This window comes from Apium graveolens, chromosome 2, assembly GCF_009905375.1.
Source record: "Apium graveolens cultivar Ventura chromosome 2, ASM990537v1, whole genome shotgun sequence".
NCBI classification, from domain to species: Eukaryota; Viridiplantae; Streptophyta; class Magnoliopsida; order Apiales; family Apiaceae; genus Apium; species Apium graveolens.
Genome location: NC_133648.1, coordinates 265,430,827 through 265,452,034, shown reverse-complemented (window position 1 = coordinate 265,452,034; position 21,208 = coordinate 265,430,827). Strand labels below are relative to the sequence as shown.

At 36.8% G+C, this 21,208-nt stretch overlaps 1 protein-coding gene across 1 annotated transcript; it reads left to right on the top strand.

The window, feature by feature from the left end:
- Positions 1-12,953: 12,953 nt before the first annotated feature.
- On the top strand, positions 12,954-16,757 carry LOC141700448 (uncharacterized). The gene is made up of 4 exons (XM_074504225.1): positions 12,954-13,421; positions 13,702-14,910; positions 15,124-16,104; positions 16,308-16,757. Exons 1-4 carry the CDS (start codon positions 12,954-12,956, stop codon positions 16,755-16,757), a joined length of 3,108 nt encoding a protein of 1,035 aa, XP_074360326.1.
- The last annotated feature ends 4,451 nt before the right edge of the window (positions 16,758-21,208 follow it).

Below are 21,208 nucleotides of genomic sequence, written 5' to 3'. Positions count from 1 at the left end.
TTTTTCGATCCGGATTACGGTTGGACCCGTGCCCGGCCCGGCGCAAAATTTCAATATGATAACCCTTTTCGATAGCATTATCTTCGTATAAAGCGTTTTATAAAAGCTCGGTTTTGATAATTATCCAAAACCTTTGATGATTATCCAAAAAAAGATAATGCTTATCCAAAACAGTATAATGTTTATCCAAAACGATATTCGATAAGATCGTTTTTATAGTTACTTAGCGGCTAAGAAACGTATTTATCGATCCAACACGATCCAGAACGTACCAATATTCTAGTAAATATAAATAGCCTTTTGCTTATTTCATTTCACTTGTATAATCATAATCAGACAGTACAAACCAGTAAAACACATAGAAAACCCTAATAAAACACCGCGTTCTTGAAAATCAATCACATAAATGAAGGCGTTATCGAACTCCGATTCAGGTGTGCAATATATCAAAACGAAGCTCTCGAAAAGCTCTTTCTGAATCAACCATCCATATTTGTGCAGAAATCAAGGTATTTTTCTTATTTATTATTTTAATTTGAATTATTTAGAGATTAAATTATGAAATTTTATTCTTGATGTTTTTGATGTGATTTAATGGCATAATCATCTAGATCTTTTCTTCCTGGTCATTTTGGTATATTAGATGTCAAATTTGGAGTTCAATAACATGTAGAAAATGATATTTGATTCTCGGATTCATGAATTAGGGTTTAGGTTCTTGAATATTTTCAATTGAAAATTGGGGCTTTCTGCTCCTAGGATTTTTGTGTGATTTTGATGATTGATTTATGTTCCTGATGAAATTTACAATCAATTCGTGATATATCAAACGATTCCGGGAAGGGGCCGGAACCGCGTCGTCGGAGTTCTTCAACTCGACGGCGGCTTTTTCGAGCAGATTTTTCGGCTGCTCTCTCGATTATTGGTAAAAACCAACTACAGGGATGAGTTGTTGGCACAAAGAATCATCGATCTGCACCTTTTTGGTGTGATTCTGGGCAGGGGAGGATGACGGCGGGCGAAGTCGCCACTGGCGCTCGTCGGGGAAGACGGTGGGGGGAAAAATTACATTTTCCTCCTCTGTAGTTTTCAAATCCAGTACCTTAGTTTTAAAAATTTACAAAAACAGGATTGTTGTTTTAAAAATTTTTAAAATTTATATTTCCGTTTATTCAATTTCCATAAATTGATTTTTATTATTTTAAAATTTCAAAAAAAAATTCCTTATTTAATTTCTAAAAATTATTTTCAATTATAAAAATAAATCTTAATTAATTAATTAATTTTAGTTGATAACTAATTATTTAATTAATCAATTAATTTAAATATAAATTGATTAATTAATTTAATTATTTATTAATTAATTATAATTGATTATTTAATTAGATTTATTAATTTATTTCTGATTTAAAAATTCGGAAGAATAATTTCGAGCTTTAAAATATTATTTTAAATTATTTCCAAAGCTCGACAATTATTATCAAATTATTTTAAAGTCATATTCGAGTGTTAGAACTTTATTATTTAATTATAAAATAATTCGGAGTCCCGTTTTAATTCCGAAAAATGTTCAAAAATTTGTATTAAATACCTGGAAAATCATTTTGACCCCGAATTTTCTTTAAAAATTTATTTTGATTGAATATCTTGCATGCTATGTGCTACGTGCTATCTGATTGATGTGTTATATGCCTATATGGTTATTGTTTGACTATTTTAGTCATAACTTTTAATCCGTAAATCGGATTTGGGTATAACGAAGGGCAGATAAAAACTTATGATGTCTATGTGATGATTAGAATGATATGAGATTGAGTATTTATAGATATTTGTGATGCCTAGCAGAGTAAGCGAGACTTAGAAAAAAATGCCAGTGATCAGTAAATAGAACTGAAGTGTAGAAAAAGAAAGCAAGTGATTGATAAATAGAAGCAAGGCATAGAAAAAGAAGGAAAGTGATTGAAAAGTAAAACTGTTAGATGAGTACAAGTAAAGTTGGAAGTCATCTGTGACAAGGAAAGTACTTCTTAATCTTTCTTGGAAATATATTTCAAATATTCCGGAACTTCTCATAACATGTTGCTAGTATTCAAAATAAATCTTGTTTTATATTGCAAGCGCTTTAAACTATTCAACCTTGAACACTGATCGTATCATTGAACTTGAGCCGTAAGATTTATTTCTTGTAAACCACGAACGGTTGATTTCCCATATACTAAACCATACAAATATAATACTACTCCATAAATACATACACACCATAAACCAAGTATTTCAATAGAATTTCTTGAGCATACAGAAACTAATACACCCTGGAATACCCTATCATATCCAAGATCAATACCCTGTATTATCATTGAACCATTGTTCTTCAGACACTTGATTCTTCATTAGGCTTGAAGTCGTTCTTCATATTTACATCTTGATACGCCAGGTGATACTTGTGAAATATTTTATGCTTTGAGATAAATGTTTTATCAATGTTAATCATGATTCGGTTTTTATTGAATTGCAATGGTTATCATATTAAATTGTTTTATAATTGGATGGTTTTATAAATATGGACCAGATTCGTGGTCAGGTCAAATTCGTGGTCATATTAGGCCAATACGTTCCTTAGATCCAGTATATAGAGCAAAGCTGGTATAACACCCTCCAAATCCGGGGTATAGATTTGGGACATTATTAATAACAACTACAAACTAAACCTGCACAAGCGAAATATAAATATAATAATTACCCCGAACTACTACTACTCAGGATCTATTAAGGTTAAGAGTTGAAAACAAGAAAGACACACTAACTTTATTACAAACCCAAATAAAAACAATCTGTCTCAAGAACTCTCTTTGTTACAAAACTTTATTCTATCTACATTCTCACCACACAACTTTATTCAAACCATAATACTACTTATCCTGTTACACCTGATCTGATAGCTCAAAGCTCTCTTCGGGGATAGGGATGAACACTCTTGGTATAAGAGGGTCCCGCTGCTTGACTCGCTTCTTGACTACACGGGTCCTGATGGGTTTCATTCTCTACATTAACTGCAAAACAATAGGAATAACAATAAAAGGGGATGAGCCAAAATTGCTCAACAAGCCTGCAATAATATATATAGTATAAAGAGAGAAGAATAGATGAACCGATAATATGTTGGTTTGAACAACCATCTGGATCTGTATGGAGTAATAATTTGCCAACACTGGTGAGTACCAAGTGAACAAGACTGGAAACAAGAACCAACATATGCACTATAACCGGCTGATCAGTCAGGATACAGTGCGGATCTATACCCATCTGCATAGGCCCAACCAACATAAAGAGTACTCAGGCAACTATGGCCTATTAATTAAAGGTCTGGGTAAAACCCAGCCCATATCGTAACCATCCAGTCCAAGGTTTAGCATCCGGAACAATCGGAATGCTTATGATGTATCCCACCATCAGGATATATTCGAGTATTGTAACAAGGGTAAAAGTATTGGAATATGAATAAAGGATTTAATAAATTGGGAGAAATCAAGAATCAAAATGAAATAGAAACAAGATTCAATAATTGTGTAACAGTGTATATGAACAAGAATTATCAAAGGTAACTGATATGGAAAAATGGGATATAATTCACTATTCTGAATTTAAAATAGGGGAAAACTTGTCTTGCGCGTACTTAACCTGTTTCAACTCACCGCCTTCGGTCTCTAGCTTGATCTTCCTTGTTGACAATGAACCAATCATCGAAAGATAGTCGTTTAGATAACTTACTACATACGCGTATCTCGAATTGATACTACGCAACCCTATCAATCTACCCATGCGTTTCTATCTGACTCGCATATATACATATATAATTATATAGCACATAAGGATCACATAACCACGTAAAGCACATAGCACATAAGACACATAATTGATTTTTGGACTTACAAATATTTTTAAAATCGATACTAGGCTCTATATTGACTAACCCTAGGAAATTTTATTAAAATTTTTCGGGATTTATTTGACTCGATTCTACCTCTATTAGGGCGTATAAACAATTAACGAGCACAAAACCACTCTCTTCCAGAAGAAATTATGACTTTCAATTATTTTTATTGGATTCGTTTCATTTTTTTGAGTCTAGGGGTCTTCGTTTCGCTCAAATCGAACTTACGGTTTAATTATTATGAATTAAACAAGATTTAATTAATTAATAATTAATTATAAATGATTAATTATAATTGAATAATCCATAATTATATTTTTAAATAATTAATTAATATTTATTGTATTTTAAAATAATTAATCCCGAATTATTAGGATTAATTACAATTTATTATAATTATTTATAAATTTTTATTACTTACTTGATTAGATCGATTATTTATAAATAATCAATCGATACAATTAGCTGATACGTTATTTATCGAATCAGTACTTATTACTCGAATTATAATCTGACTCAGGATCAATTATTCGTATAAATACGAGCTACTCACGATCCTTGCATATCTATCGCACCATTATTAGCTTGTACGATTTATTAATCAATTGGCGATCGGTATTTAAATATTCGATACGAATAATTAGTACGATATTCTTCAAATAAATATCGCTCGATTAATAATTCTAACTTAACGAATCACGACTCGAATAGGTACGAGTTACTCGGAATATTTAACTAATTAACGAATTATTATTCGTATTATTCGATTACTTTTAATACTTATTTATTAATTAATCACCTAATTATTAATTAATTAATTACCTAATTATTAACTAATTAGATAACTAATAATTAATTAGATAAATAATTAAATAATTAATTAAATACTTAAATTCGAATTCCTAAATTAATAAAATAATTTAGAAATTAATTATAATATTTTTTAGAATTTAAAACTGATTTTTAATTGATTTATAGAATTAATAAAACAAATTTTGATTTTACAAAATATAAATAAATAATTTAATAATCCAGAAACATGAAACAGGGACAGGTTTTCAGGTTTGGGGGATCAAACCCCGGGTCGAAACCGGGTTGGAAACCGGGTCGAACCCGGGTCATCAAGAACACGGCCAAGCTGCCCAGAATCCGGCGATAGTGGCCGGTTCCGGCAACTTTCCGGCGAGCAATTTCTCAGCTTCCAGGCCACCTTTCTGCAAGATTCTTGTCTCGTTCGATTCCATGTGACTACAGCAACACCATCCTGTCGTCATCTCTCCTCCCCGTCGTCCCAGTCGTTTTCTCCGGCCAGAAACATAGCAACGGCCGGCGAGTAACAGCAGAATCCGATGAGCTCGGTTTCCAGGGTCAAAACACAACCGTTTGATTCGTTTCTTGGCGGGTTCTCATTCAAAATCACTCCAGGAACACAACCATATCAATAACATCATCTAATAACTCCGGGAACGATTTCTCCGATCAAACCAAGCAATTTTCCGGCCAAATACTAAACTAACAGATTCGTACATGAAAAATTACAAATAAAATACCAAAATAAAGCTTATCACTTGTATAATCTAACCCCAATAACAAAAATAACATCAGATTCATGTAACTTCAAAAACGAATCAAAATAAAATAGTAAAAACTTGAAACTAAGAAATACTATCTAGAACATAACTCCGATCAATTAAATAATACAAATCAATTGTAAACAAGTACAAGAAACTATATAAAGCATCAAAATCAACCCAGAATCCCAGAATCAAAAACCCCCAATTTCAGTCCAAGAACCCTAAAATACGAATTGAAAATCTACACATTAAAACATGAAAATGATGGTATGAATAGAAAGTAGAGATCAAGAGCTTTGTTTTGGTTACTCACATGATTGATTTGGATAACAGAATCACTCCCAAATCTGTGATTGAAGCTCTGCAATTGTTCTTCACCCCAAAAATCAATTTCTTAATTTCTGATTTTTAATTATAATTAACTGAATAATTAATAACAAATCTGGTATTTATATTTATGAAAATAATACCCCTAAATAAAATTAAGGGTCTAATTACACATCTAATAAAAATATTTGGCCCCAATTTTTATAATTTTTGGGTATTAATAATGAATTATTAAATATCCAATAAATACAAAATTAATGTCAAAAATTCCCAAAAATTATGAATATTACAAAAATGCAAAGAAAAATGATGTATGATAATTTCATGATCATATAAAAATAAAAATGTGATTTTTGTGGGGTTTTTGGTACCCGAAGGGGTCCGGAAAAGTCATTTTTCGCGAAAAAGGTAAATTTGTAAAACGTCTAGGGGTTCAAAATATCAATATGGTATAGGTTGTTTTTGGCAAAATAGGGCCAATGATTTTGTTTGAAATACGGGCTTTAAAACACTGTTTGAGATGTACGGGTTTTGATATAAAATATATAACTTGCGATAAAACATTCAATAATCATCCAAAACACGTTCAGATCAAAACAGACAACACGTAGCATATAACAATTAGGGTTGAACAACTCAACACAATTAATCACATAATAATACACATAATTTATCTTTATTATAATATAATTCAAGCATAATTTCTCGGTCGTTACATTCTCCCCCCTTTAACAGGATTATGTCCTCAGAATCACATTAGGTAAATAACTGAGGATACTTTTCTAACATTTCACTTTCAAGCTCCCAGGTTGATTCTTCAACCACTGGGTTTCTCCACAAAACTCTCACTAATGACACAGACTTATTTCTTAATACCCTCTCTTGCCGATCTAGAATTCTTATCGGCTGTTCTACATACGATAAATCTGCGTGAAGTTCTATTGGCTCATATTCTATTACATGCCTTGTATCAGGGTTGTACTTCTTAAGCATAGATACGTGAAATACGTTGTGAATATGCTGCATATGGGGTGGTAGAGCTAACTCGTATGCAACCTTTCCGACTTTTTTCAAAATTTCAAATGGTCCAACGTAGCGAGATTTCAATTTGTCTTTGTTACCAAACCTAGTTAATCCCTTCCATGGTGATATCTTTAGCAATACATGCTCCCCTTCCTGGTAGTCCATATCTTTTCTGGATTGATCGGCATATTTACGCTGTCGATTCTGCGCTGCTTCAAGTCGTTTGCGGATAAGTTCTACTTTTTCCTTGGTCTGCTGAATCAGTTCTGGACCTAGAATCAAGCGTTCTCCAAATTCATCCCAACATGTAGGTGATCTGCATTTTCTTCCATATAGAGCTTCATATGGTGGCATTCCGATACTTGCTTGATAGCTGTTATTGTAAGAAAATTCCACTAGCGGTAGGTGCTCGTCCCAATTGCCTTCAAAGTCTACTGCGCATACACGTAACATATCTTCGATTGTTTGGATTGTCCTTTCACTTTGACCATCCGTTTGTGGATGATAAGCAGTACTCATGTTCAACTTAGTTCCGAGGCATTCCTAGAATTGTCTCCAAAATCTCGAATTAAAACGGGGATCTCGATCCGATACAATCGATACGGGTACTCCATGACGCATTACGATTTCCTTGAGATATAAGTGCACTAACTTGTCCAGTGAAAATCTTTCGTTGATCGGAAGAAAATGTGCTGACTTTGTTAATCGATCAATGATAACCCAAATTGCATCGTTATTTGCTTTTGTCCTTGGAAGTCCCACTACAAAATCCATGGCTAAGTGCTCCCATTTTCATTCTGGAATATCTAGTGGTTGTAGTAGTCCACTCGGGCGTTAATGTTCAGCTTTCACTCTTTGGAACGTATAACACTTGCTGACCCATTCCGCTATCTCTTTCTTCATATTTGGCCACCAAAAATTTTCCTTTAGATCTCTATACATCTTGGTACTTCCGGGATGAATCGAATATTTTGAACTATGAGCATCTTGCAAAATTTCCGCTTTTAATTCCGGTATGTTAGGTATCCAGATCCTTGAAGCAACTCGAAAAATTCCTTTAGTATCCTTCTGACTGGTAATCTCTTCTCCTGTCAAATTGTCGATATCCTGGTCCGTTACTTCTTCCTGACACCTTCTTATTTTCTCCAATAGCTCCGACTGAAAAGTCATAGCATAAATTATTTCAGTAGAACTTTCTGGAACACGAACTTCAATCTCCAATTTATCGAATTCCTTGATTAAGTCTTCTGAAGATGTTAACAAGTTCAATCATTCCTTTCGACTTAACGCATCTGCTACTACATTGGCCTTGCCTGCATGATAATTGATTGAGACATCGTAATCTTTGATTAACTCTAGCCAACGTCGTTGTCGCATGTTAAGTTCCTTCTGGGTGAAAATATACTTCAAGCTTTTATGATCCGTATAAATCTCATATTTTTCGCCGTACAGATAGTGTCTCCAACGCTTTAGTACGAACACAATTGCTGCTAGTTCGAGATCGTGCATCCGATATTTCTGTTCATGTGGCTTTAACTGTCTGGAAGCATATGCGATCACGTTTCCATATTGCATCAAAACACATCTGAGTCCTTGATACGAAGCATCGCTGTATATGAAAAAGTCTCCTTGATCATCAGGTAAAACAAGCACAGGTGCGGTTACTAGTCGATTCTTCAATTCTTAGAAGCTTGCTTCACATTTCTCGTTCCATTCGAACTTTTCATTCTTTCGCGTCAACTTCGTCAATGGTGTGGCTATCTTTGCAAAATCTTTAACGAATCTTCTATAATAACCAGCTAATCTCAAGAAACTTCTAACTTCGGTTGGCGTCTTCCGTCTTTCCCAATTTAAAATAGCTTTAATCTTCACTGGGTCCACTTGAATTCCTTCAATACTGATGATGTGCCCTAAAAACTGTACTTCTTTTAGCCAAAATTCACATTTTGAAAATTTCTCATAGAGCTGCTCCTTTCATAACATCTCCAATGTCGTTCTTAAGTGTGCTGCATGTTCTTCTTCCGTCCTCGAATAAATCAAGATGTCATCAATAAATACAATGATAAACTTATCCAAGTACTTCTTGAATACTCGATTCATCAAATCCATAAACGCTGCAGGTGCATTCGTCAGTCCAAAAGCCATCACGAGAAATTCATAATGTCCGTACCTAATTCTGAGCACAGTCTTTGGAATATCTTCTGCCTTGATCTTTAACTGATGATAACCTGATCGTAAGTCGATTTTCGGAAACCATGCTGCTCCTTTCAGTTGATCAAATAAGTCATCGATACAAGGTAAAGGATATTTATTCTTGATAGTTAACTTGTTCAGCTCACGATAATCAATACACAATCGTATGCTACCGTCCTTCTTTTTCACGAACAAAACTGGTGCGCCCCATTGGGATACACTTGGCCTTATGATTCCTTTGTCGAGAAGTTCTTGCAACTGCTTTGTTAATTCTTTCATTTCAACAGGTACCATTCGATATGGAGCTTTCGAAATTGGTTCAGTCCCTGACACCAAATCAATAGTGAACTCGATTTCTCGATCCAGTGGAAGTCCTGGAAGTTCATCTGGAAAGACATCGGGAAACTCACACACTACAGGAATATCTTCGATCTTCGGACTTTCTTTGTCAGTATCCAACACGTAGGCTAAATAGGCTCGACATCCTTGGCGTAGCAAACGTCTCGTCTGCATCATTGTTAAGAATCGCTGCCTTTGCTTTTCACCTTTAAATATTACCGTTATATTTTCTTCAGTCTGTACTTTCACTTTCTTGTTTGCGCAATCAATATGAGCATTATTACTAGCTAGCCAATCCATTCCTAAAATAACATCAAATTCTCCTAACCTGAAAGGTATCAAGTCAACTGAGAAATGACATCTCCCTATCTCAACATCGCAACCTGGGCATACTCGATCTACCATAACATGATCATCATTTGCTAATTTTATGACTAGCACTTCATCTAACCATTGAATCTCACAGTCTATCTTAGAGATAAAATCTTCATAAATAAAAGATCTAGTAGCTCCTGAATCAATCAATACTAGAGCATTTACGGAATTCATAGGGAGCGTACCTGTAACCACATTTGGACTCTGTACTGCTTCCTTCATTGACATATTGAAAGTCCTTGCCCTGGGCTAATTTTGTGGTGGTAGTGGAGGTGGAGGTAATGCTAAAACCCTTGGAACACTAGCGGCCATCACAACTCCTCTGCAGTCCTTGGAAATATGCCCTTTTCTTCCGTACTGAAAATAAGTGACCTCTGCTCTTCCCATCGGACATTCTCCAGAGTAGTGTCCCCTTTGCTTGCACTTAAAACACGTGACATTTGGCTTGTTGCAAATCCTCGTATGCTTTTTACCACATGTTCTACAATCAGGTATAGACGGTCGAATAAGTCTCTGTTGAGTTGGGCGGGAAGTCGATTACCCATCCTCTAATTATTTTGTTCTGGTTTCTTGAAGTTTGACTTTCCCTGGGCTTGGAATCCCGGCCTCCTGTTGAAACGGTTCTGGGAATTTCCTGGTCCCTTCTCTTTCTGAGCTGCTTCACTCTCACCTTCAATGATCATGGCCTTCTGAACAACAGTTGTATAAGTCGTCAGCTCAAATACAGCTACTCTGCTACGAATCCATGGTTTCAGTCCCTGCTGGAATCTCTTGGCCCACTTTTCATCCGTATCCACTTGCTCAGGAACAAATCTGGCCAATTCAGTGAACTTGATCTCATAATCCGCGAACGATAAGTTATCTTGCTTCAGCTCTAGGAACTTGATCTCCATCTGGTTCTTCAAAAAGCGAGGAAAATATTTCTCCAGAAAAAGATCAGTAAATCTATCCCAAGTCACCACACCTTCCCCTTCCAAAGCTTTCTTCGATTCCCACCAGTAATTGGCTTCGCCTTTCAGAAAATAGCTGGCAAAATCCGTCTTCTGTTCTTCCTCAATTTTCACCAACGTAAAAGCCTTGTCTATCTCCTTCAGCCAAGCTCTCGCCTTTGTAGGATCTGTGGAACCGGTAAATTATGGAGGCTTTACCGATTGAAATTGCTTGAAAGTAACTACAGATACTGCTGGAGGTACTTGATGTCCTGGATGAGCGGTTTGCTGGAGCATTTGTTGTTAAAACTGCTGTTGTTGCTGCTGCATCTATTGCTGCATCATCAGCATCTGCTGTTGCATGAGATGAAACATCTGATCCATCTGATTATTATCGTTTTGGCCCTCGGTATTTCCGTTAGACGAGTCGGGTCGTGCTTTTCTTTTAGGTGTCATCTTTCTGATAATAAAACAATGGGCTCTCTTAAAACCAATATACTAAACAGGTGCTATGGAATTGAAACAGTCTTTATAACATTAAAACAGCGTTAACTTCTCTCTAGAAATGTTTTGCTATCCGCCAACTTTTCATCCTATTAACCAGATCTAATATCCAGCAGTCCTTACAATTTACTGTACTTTATTTCCTTATTTGTCTCCCGCCTATTGCATTTCATCTTCTCCCTTCTTTTCGTTACCATTTATAGTATATCTTCTCCACTATTCTGCCATTATTTACTGTCTTTCCAAGCTCTAATCTCCCCTGCTATTTATTTTATGGGATCTAGAAATTCTGAACATTCAGGAAGCATGAACTCATATGAGTTTTTGAATTTTATTGGGCATAATTATGTAGCTCCACCGTTGCTTGCTCTTCTTGCTATGGACCACCAGGCTTTCTTGGCTGAAGCTTCCAGGAATAGTGATTGGTCTTCCACCACAGCACAAAGGATACATGATGAAACTCGACTCATTCTAGAGGGTGGTTCAACTAGGAGTGAGTCTGGACCAAGCAAAGCAGGTTCTCACAGGAATTCAACGAAAACATTGACCTCAGCAGTCAGCAAAGGTTCTCCTTCTAAATCCCCTTTGTTAGAAGATCTCCATGATACTATCTCTGTACAAAATGGTATACTTACGGTTTATGTCCCAAAGGAGACTGTGGTGGAGTCTAGTGATCACACAGAATTTATACCAACTGTTGATGTTAACACTCAAAAGCAAAACACTTGGAGCTCCATTGTAACTAAGAATATACCCTCTAAGGAACCTGCTTCTAGTGAGACTGCAAAAGTTACGTTTAATGAAGATGGTTCGGCAACAATTCAACCTCCAAAGAACTTTCTTGCCAGTGCTCGTAAAAACTGCAGTACTAGCATTATAGGTCATTTTATTGGTGGAAGTTTTGAGTTTCGTTTTGTCCTTGAGCAAGCTTTTAAACTCTGGAAAAATCATGGTTTAAGCAGGGTCTTCTACAGATCGAAGGGCTATTTTACCTTCAAATTCAATTCAGAAACCGAGAAGCAGAAAATTCTTGGGCTTAACTCGGTTGTTATGGGAGGTAGGACACTTTATTTGATGCCTTGGATGGAAGCAAACAAGTTCAAGAAAAATGTTATCGAAACTGTTCCTTGTTGGATTAAGCTTGAGGATGTTCCACATTCTTATTGGTCTCGGGAAGGTCTTACTCATATTGCCAAGGCAATAGGTTCACCTTTGAAATTTGATGAGATAACTGCTAGATTTGAGCCTACTAAGTATGCTTCCGTGCAGGTGATGCTTTCTTACTCTAGTCCGAGACCGGACTATGTTTGGGTACCAGTTCAAGACGAGCATGGTACTGAGGAGCTTGTTAAAGTTAGCATTATTTATCGGCAACTACCTTATTCCTGTACCCACTGTAAAGCTTTTGGGCATTCCTTTGCGAGGTGTGCTCCTAATCCCAATGCTGTCAAACCAAACCCTCGTCAAAGGCCTGGGGGAGCTGCCCAAGGTGCATCCAAAGTGGCTAGAAAAAATCAACCTCCTCATAACACAGACTCTATTCATTCTAATGTTTTGGTTCAAGCACAACAGGATGGCCTCAACAACGTAACAGCTGCTGATAAAGCCAATGAGGATGTTAACCCTGTGGTTTTGGGTGAATTTTTAGGTTGTGATGTGGTTTTGGATGCGGATCAGACTCTGGAAGATGTTCAATAACAGGAAGATAACACATACAATGATGACAACCTAGAGGAATTTGATCGGGTGAATGTTCAGATGGATGCTGATTTGTTTCACAACGGCGATGTTGAGGATAATGTTAAAGATTTGGATAATCAGGAAAATGCTTCGGTTCAAAACTTGGACAACTTGGAACTAAACAATCAGGAAAATGCTTCAATTGGCCTGGTGCCTAATACAGTCCAAGATAATCAGGACTTAGAACCTTCTCAGTTGATTGCTGAAAACATTTTTGAGACTTTGCCAACAAAATCTCCAGGTCAGAAGCGCAGACGTGGTCGTAGCCGTGATACTACCCGTGTGCAGTCTTCTTCTGCAGTGCCTGCACCAAGCCCAGCACATGCAGCGCCCACGACACGCACATCATCTAAACAACAAACACATCATATTGTCGTTGCTCTCAAAGAATCCAAGGCAGATTTGACAGATGAAGATGGTTTTATAATGGTGGTAAACAGAAAGAGCCCTGCTAATAAAAGAAATCCTAAACTGGCTGTGCAGCCAGTAAGCCTTAGACGGTTGCAATGAATTTTACAACTTGGAATGTAAGCATCAAAAAGCCCCTCATCAAAAAGAGTTGCAAAATTTCATTTCTGTTTATAAAATCGATTTTATGGGAGTTCTAGAAACAAAAGTTAAAGTTACTAATGCTTTGGGTATTTCGAAGAAAATCAACAAGAATTGGCGATGGTTGTTCAACTACGACTACCACTACAACGGCAGAATTTGGGTGGGGTGGAACCCTAATGTTTGGGAGATTTCTCTGTATTCTTAATCTTCTCAGTTTATTACTTGTAATGCTAGGCTGATTGAAAAAAACTTGAATATCATTGTTACTTTTGTTTATGCCTTTAATGATGTAATTGATCGGGTGCCTCTTTGGGATTACATTCTGTCTACTTCTAATTGTCCCATTCCTTGGGCTTTTCTTGGTGATTTTAATTACATTACTAGCCTGAATGAAGTGCTTGGAGGCAGGGAGCATTGGACTCCTGCAATGCAGAGTTTTAAGGACTGCCTGTTTAATAGTGGCTTGGAGCCTATGCGCACGATTGGTGACATTTTCACTTGGTTTAACAAAAGATCTCATGATCCGGTTTATAAACGGCTTGATCGAATGGTTGCTAATTCAGCTTGGTTTAATATCTACACTGAGGGTAATGTCTTTGTCAAGCATCGTGGCATCATGGATCATAACCCTTTACTCTTCGAGGAACCAATACAGCTTCAAAATTTTGGTAAGCCTTTTCAATTTTTTAACTTCATGATTGATATTCCTGGTTTTTTGGACTTGGTTTCCACTGCTTGGTCTATACACTGTACTGGTTCTCCTGTTGCTCAATTTAGTGCAAGACTCAAGCACACTAAGTTATTGCTTCGTAAATTTAATAAGGATCATGGCAACATCCATAGCAATGTGCAAACTGCTCGTGTAAATCTGGAACACTTGCAAGCTTCCTTGAGCTCCTCTGTTGATAGTGATAAACTTAATGAAGAAAAAAATCTAATTTCCAATCTTAATTTGGCCTTTGCTCAAGAGGAATCTCTCTTGAAGCAAAAGGCTAGGGTCAAGTGGTTACAACTTGGTGACAACAACAACTCTTTCTTCCATCAGAAATGTAAGGTTAACTGGAATGGAGGTAAAATTTCATCTCTTCAAAATACTGATTGCAACTTGGTCTATGGCCAAGAACCCTGTGCTTCTGTGGCAGTGCAATACTTCACTCAACTTTTGGGAGCTCCGACTAATTCTGATAGTATTGATCTCTCTTCAGTTAACTGCAAAGAAATTAGCGATGCTCAATCCCGGCTCCTGGTGGCTTCAGTGACTGATACCATCATCTTTGACACTATTAAGAGTATGAAGAAGAACAAGGCCCCTGGTCCTGATGGGATTAATGCAGAGTTCTTCCTTGCTACTTGGCACATCACTGGTGCGAGTTTTTGTGCTGCAGTTCGATATTTCTTTGACCATGGTTCGATGCCCTCGGGGGTAAATTCAACCTTTATTACTCTAATTCCTAAAGCGGTGGCTCCAACTAGAATGCAAGACTTCATGCCTATATCTTTATGTTCAGTTCTTTACAAATGTATTTCAAAGATTTTGTCCTCAAGGCTCAAGAAAATCATGCCTGCCTTAGTGGATATTTCTCAATCCGCCTTCATTCCGGGTTGATCTATATCTGATAATATTCTTCTTGCCCAGGAGCTGTTTAGGGGGTACGAGAGAGAAACTGGAGTGCCTAAGTGTGCTCTAAAGATTGACTTGTATAAGGCGTTCGATTCCATCCATTGGAACTTTATCATAGCTATTTTGGAAAGAATGAGGTTTCCTGGGGTTATGATTGGTTGGATAAAGGCTTGTGTTTGTTCTACAAGGTTCTCCATTAAGCTAAATAGGATTGTTCATGGTTACTTTAAGGGTACCACGGGCCTTCGCCAGGGAGACCCTATGTCTCCTTATATCTTCGCATTGTGCATGAACATTTTATCTTGCATTCTCAACAATACTCCTGCGGACTTCAAATATCACTGGCGTTGCAAGGTGCTCAAAATCAATCATCTCTTCTTTGCTAATGATGTTCTATGTTTCTCCCATGGTTCGAAGCAATCTGTTCAGTACATTTTGAATTCGATTAATTCTTTCTCAGGTTGGAGTGGGTTGGCTCTAAGTATTTCAAAAAGTACCGGGTTCTTGTGTAACTGTGATGATAGTTTCTCTACCTGGTTTGACACATTATCTATCCCTAGAGGTACTTTTCCTGTTAGATTTCTTGGGGTGCCTCTAATTTCCTCCCAGCTTTGTGTTAATGATTGCATGCCTCTCATTGATCGAATTACTTCTAGATTGCACTCTTGGGCCACTCTTTTGTTATCGCTTGCAGGTAGAGTAATGCTTATCAGGTCGGTTGTGCATGCCATTGAAGCCTTCTGGGGTAATCATTTCCTCTTGCCTGCCTCCATCCATCATACCATCCAATCTATGCTTACCAGATTTTTATGGAAAGGTAACATTAACCATAAAGGTGGTGCAAAGGTTGCTTGGACTTCTATTTGTCTCCCTAGGGAAGAAGGGGGCTTGGACCTCAAAAACATGATTGATTGGAACCGTGCTCAAATCATCCACCACCTGATCAAAGTGGTAACTAAATCCAGCTCTCTTTGGGCTAGGTGGGTGAATGCGACAGTATTGAAGAACAAATCCTTTTGGACCTTGAAAATCCCAACAGATTGCTCCTGGATTTGGAGGAAAGTTTTGAAATTACGAAGGGTTGCTCTCCAGTTTATCACCTATTATATTGGCTCGGGAAATGATATTTCTTTATGAATTGATCCCTGGTGGGGGGCGTTTGCCTAGCGGACTCTTATACCTCTACTATCATCTCTCAGTGTGGTTTGCATCATAGTGTTATGCTAAGTAGTGTTATTCACTTGGGTGCTTGGAGGCTCCCGAGGCCAAATTCCAGGCATCACCACTTGGATCCTTTGCTTGTTCATTGGCTCGAGACTTTCGATTACCCAGCCATTGCTCATAATGGGACATATTCTATGCTTTGGGATAGCTTCGATGCAATCAAGATTAAGACTTGGCATATTTGGAATTCTATCAGAAACAGGGGTGAGCTTGTGCCGTGGTCTAAAGCAGTATGGCATCGCCTTCGTGTTGCTCGATATGCCCACCACCAGTGGCTCATATGTCATGGAAGACTCAACATTTTGTCTAGATTGCACAGGTTTGGCATTGTTGACTCTCAGCAGTGCTTTCTCTGTATTGGTGGTAGGGAGATAATCTCGCACCTTTTTGTTCATTGCACTTATAGTAAATGGATTTTGTCTTAGATTCTTGCTATACTAGGCCTCTCGATTGCTGGAGACACTTGGCTATCTCTGCTTAACTCTTTGATTGATCTCCAGGACTCTTCCAAGAGCGTCCTTGCCTTGTGCATGGTTCAAATATTCTGCTATCATATTTGGAGGGAGCGTAATACGCGCGCGCACAACAAGTGAGTCTTTGGTCCATCTAAGCTCTTGCATGGGATTCTGGTTGACTTGATGGCTAGGCTGCAAAGTTCAGTTTGGTTCAACAACCTAGCTTGTAATAGGCCTGATTTACATTCCTGTATGAAAGGCATATGGCATAGCCTATTTGTATATTTGAGGATTTAACTCAACTCAAATAAGAATGTAATAAGTAAATAGTGGATCTATCGTCAGAGAGATCTCACAAAGTAACATCTGTCAAAGGGTTAAGAAACATTATTCATCTACAGACTTGAAGACTTAATTCACTGGAAGAAGCTCAAGAAATTGATCAAGCCTCAGTGATATAAATCAAGATTGTGGATTTAATCAAGTGACAGAGATCTCGTCAGGGTATCAATTAATTACAAGGATTTAGTCTGAAGAAAATCAAAGTCAAGACGTGAAGAAACATCACGGAAGTTAGTCACTCATGAACCAGACAGTACATCGAGTGTCAACGTTGAAGTGGTGGAATTGATTCATATATTTCAATGATTTTCAGAAGTTTTACAGGAGAATGGATGCTGCTCAAGATTAGTATTAACTCTCTATTAATTAATTAAGTCATATAATTTAATTAATAGAATAAATTATATCTGCAAAGATTAATTTATTTTATTAATTGAATTAATTGATTAATTAATTCAGAATTAATATTAATGTTTTTCAGAATTTTAATTGATTTAAAATCTGTTATTAATTCAAAAGGCAACTGATTGTATTAGTATGATAATCGGTATGACAATCAATAGTCATACCGAAAGTCATGCTAATTCAAAAGGATTGTCTTATCAGATTTTTTATTACATTAAAATCTTTTATTAATTCAGTTAGACAATCTGATTTTGAACTACTATGATAATCGGCATGACAATTGATAGTCATACCGAAAGTCTTGCTAGTTCATTCTGATTGTCTTGCCAGCTCAAAAAGATTGTCATGCCAGTACATTCTACTCGACTGTTGGATTAAAAGAAGCAGCAGAAGACATTCATGCATCATACATACAGAATACACAAGAGTCAAGAACACAGCAGAAATAAAAGCAAATTATTTCATTTTTCATCTGCTTTATTCAAGATCAAAATTCTAAATTGTAAAGTTAAATCCAATCCACTAGAATTATTTATCTTGTTCTTGTGTATCAATCTAGCGGATTAAAATCCCTAGAACTTAATCTCAAATCGCATTTAGCATTTGATCTTTTAATTATAAAAATAGAAAAAGTTCATGTCGAATTTATTCTAGATTTGTAATAATTGATTTGAGATTAATCCCTTGTAACCGATACCGTAGTTGTAACACCTTTCAAGTTTAATAAAAGTTTTATTTAACTTGAATTTTGTTTCACCTTTTTATTCCGCATTTTATTCGATTAAACGGTATTGTTTGCATTCAACCCCCCTTCTACAAACAAATTGGGACCTAACAATTGGTATCCGAGCCTTCTGATTAACGTACAAATCTAGATCCTAGACTTTTGTGTTTCTTTCACTTCTTGAATTTTTTATTCACTCAAAAAATTCATAATGACTACACAAAAAGTTGGAACCGTTAAAATTCCACTTTTTGATAAAGAAAATTATGTTATGTGGAAGAAGAAGATGCTACTGTTTTTACAAGTTGCTAATCCCAAATATTTGTAAGTGTTAAAGAAGGGTCCAAAAATTCCTATGGTTATTGAACCAGAGGTAATAGAAAATGATGTGGTGATCACCAAAGCGAGAACTTATGTGAAAGATCCTGAGGATTTCTCTCCTGCTGAAATAGAAGAAGCCTCCCTGGATGCTAGCCTTCAATTAATCTTAGTAGATTCCCTTAATCCCTTGATGAATAGACATGTGATGAATTGTAAAGATTCCAAACATATCTGGGAAACTATTGAGATTATTAATGAAGGCACGGAGGAAGTTAGGGAGAACAAGCTAGAAATCCTAACCTCTGAGTATGAATACTTTAAATCCAATCCAGGGGAAGGAATCACTGAAGTGTTTGAGAGGTACAATGCATTGATCAACAACCTGAACATTAATGGTAAGTACTATTCCATCAGGGAGGTCAACAAAAAGTTCCTCTTAACACTGCCAACTCATCTCGAACATAGAATCACTGCCATAAGAGAAGCAAGAGATCTGAGTGAGATTTCTTTGGAAAGGCTCTATGGTGTGTTAAAGACTTATGAGTTGGAGCAGATTCAACAGAAGGAAGTTTACGGGAAAGGAAGAGTGGTCAGCACGTCTACTGCTCTAGTAGCTGATGAACAACAACAACAACCACAATATCAACAACAATCTCAACAGTCAGAAAGAATGGTACAGTCTTCCAAGGTTGAAGATAATGTGATAGTAGCAGAATTTGATTCTCCTACTACAAATCAATCAGGAGATGATTATTATTCCTTGGAAGAACTGGAGCAATTGGAGGATGAGTCAATGGCCCTGATTGTCAAGAGATTCTCAAATGTCAGATTCAAAAGGAATCCCAAGTTCAAGTACAAGTCCAACTACAACAGATTTCAGAAAGGTGGATCTTCATCCTCTAACACCAGCAGTGGTGGGTATAAAATAGGGATGGTTGATCAAAGCACCATTCGATGCTTCAACTGCAATGAGTTGGGACACTTTGCCACAGAATTCAGGAAGCCAAAATAAGCTAGGAAGAACTCTTACGATTCTAATCAGAAGAGTAAATCTGAAAGGGCTTACCTGGCAAAGGGAAGAAGCTGGGATGATACTGACAGTGAAGATGAAGAAGTTGGGAATCTTGATCTCATGGCTAGTGATGCAAGCACCTCATCGTCAAGAAAAGAGGTAAAATTTACTGATGCTGAATTAGTTTATCATCTAGGAGGTTCCTTAGATTGTGCTCGTCGTGATAATGAATTATTAAATCAACAAATCAAAGACCTTGAGAAAGAGGTCAATGAATTAAGACTTGTGCACATTAATCAAGATAAATTAAAAGAACATGTGTCTTTTCTAGAGAATAGAGTTGACTGTTATAGACAACTTGAAACTATTCTCAAAGACAAGATCACTGGTCTTGAGGCTAAGGTTAAGGCTTACTTTAATTCTTGTTCGAAGTCCAAAGAGTTTTATAATAAGCAAGCTGTTAATCAAACATCTGGAATAGGTTATGATTACAATGCTGCTATTGGAAAATTAGGCATAAACTCCCCTCCTCATGTATGTGCTAAAGGCAGGGAAGTACCACATGTGCTTAAGGGTGTTGATGAACCCCTCTATAAAGAATCAATTGCTGAACCATTTGATGAGACCTCATTTATTATTCAAGAAGAAATCCGTGCTGAAGATAATGCTAATGAGAAAGCTGTCTCCAAGTCAAGTGTGTCAAAAGTTCCAGTCAAGGTTGTGAAAGCAACTGAGACTAACTCAGACACATATGAGTTGGATAACACAAATGCCATGTCTACCATGTAAGTTGCCTATTGTTAATCCCTCTCATAAAGCATGTGGTGTTCCTGATTATATGTCTTGTGCTTTTAATCTGATGTATGCTTATTTTAATGGTAAGCATGTTTCTAATGATAAGACTACTCCTCGTCAGCATGTGGATAATAGAAAGCATGATAGGTCTAAGACTGCTAGTCCTCCTAAAGCTAGAAAGGAGATATTTGTGCCTAAGCCTAAACAGAAATTTGTCAAGGTTGTTCACAAGGTCAAATGTTCAGTCATTGAGAACGTTGAGAATATTAAAATTAAGAATGTTGTTTTGCCTGATAAAGGCCAATTTTACAAATATGCCGGACCCAGCCAAGCTTGGGTTCCGAAGAAGGTCTAATCCATTTGTATTGCAGGGCATTAAACAGGTACAACCGGTAGTGTGGATTCTTGACAGCGGATCGTCAAAACATATGACCGGAGATAGAGCCCTGCTATCAAATGTGGTTGAGAAAGCTGGCCCAGTGGTTACCTTTGGAGATAATAGCAAAGGTTTAACGGAGGGATATGGCTGTTTGCTAGCTGGAAATGTTATCATTGAAAATGTATATGTTGTGCAAGGACTTGAACACAATCTGCTTAGCATTAGTCAGTTCTGTGACAACGGCTACAATGTTTTATTCGACAAGCTGAAGTGTCAGATTCTGTACAAGAAAAGTGAAAAACCCTCTTTAATGGGAATCCGGAAAGGAAATCTGTTCGTAGCTGACATGAACTCTGGAAGCAATCCTGAAGTCAATTGTTTCTATGCAAAGGCATCGTCAGATGAGAGTTAGCTATGGCACAAGAGACTTTCTCATCTCAATT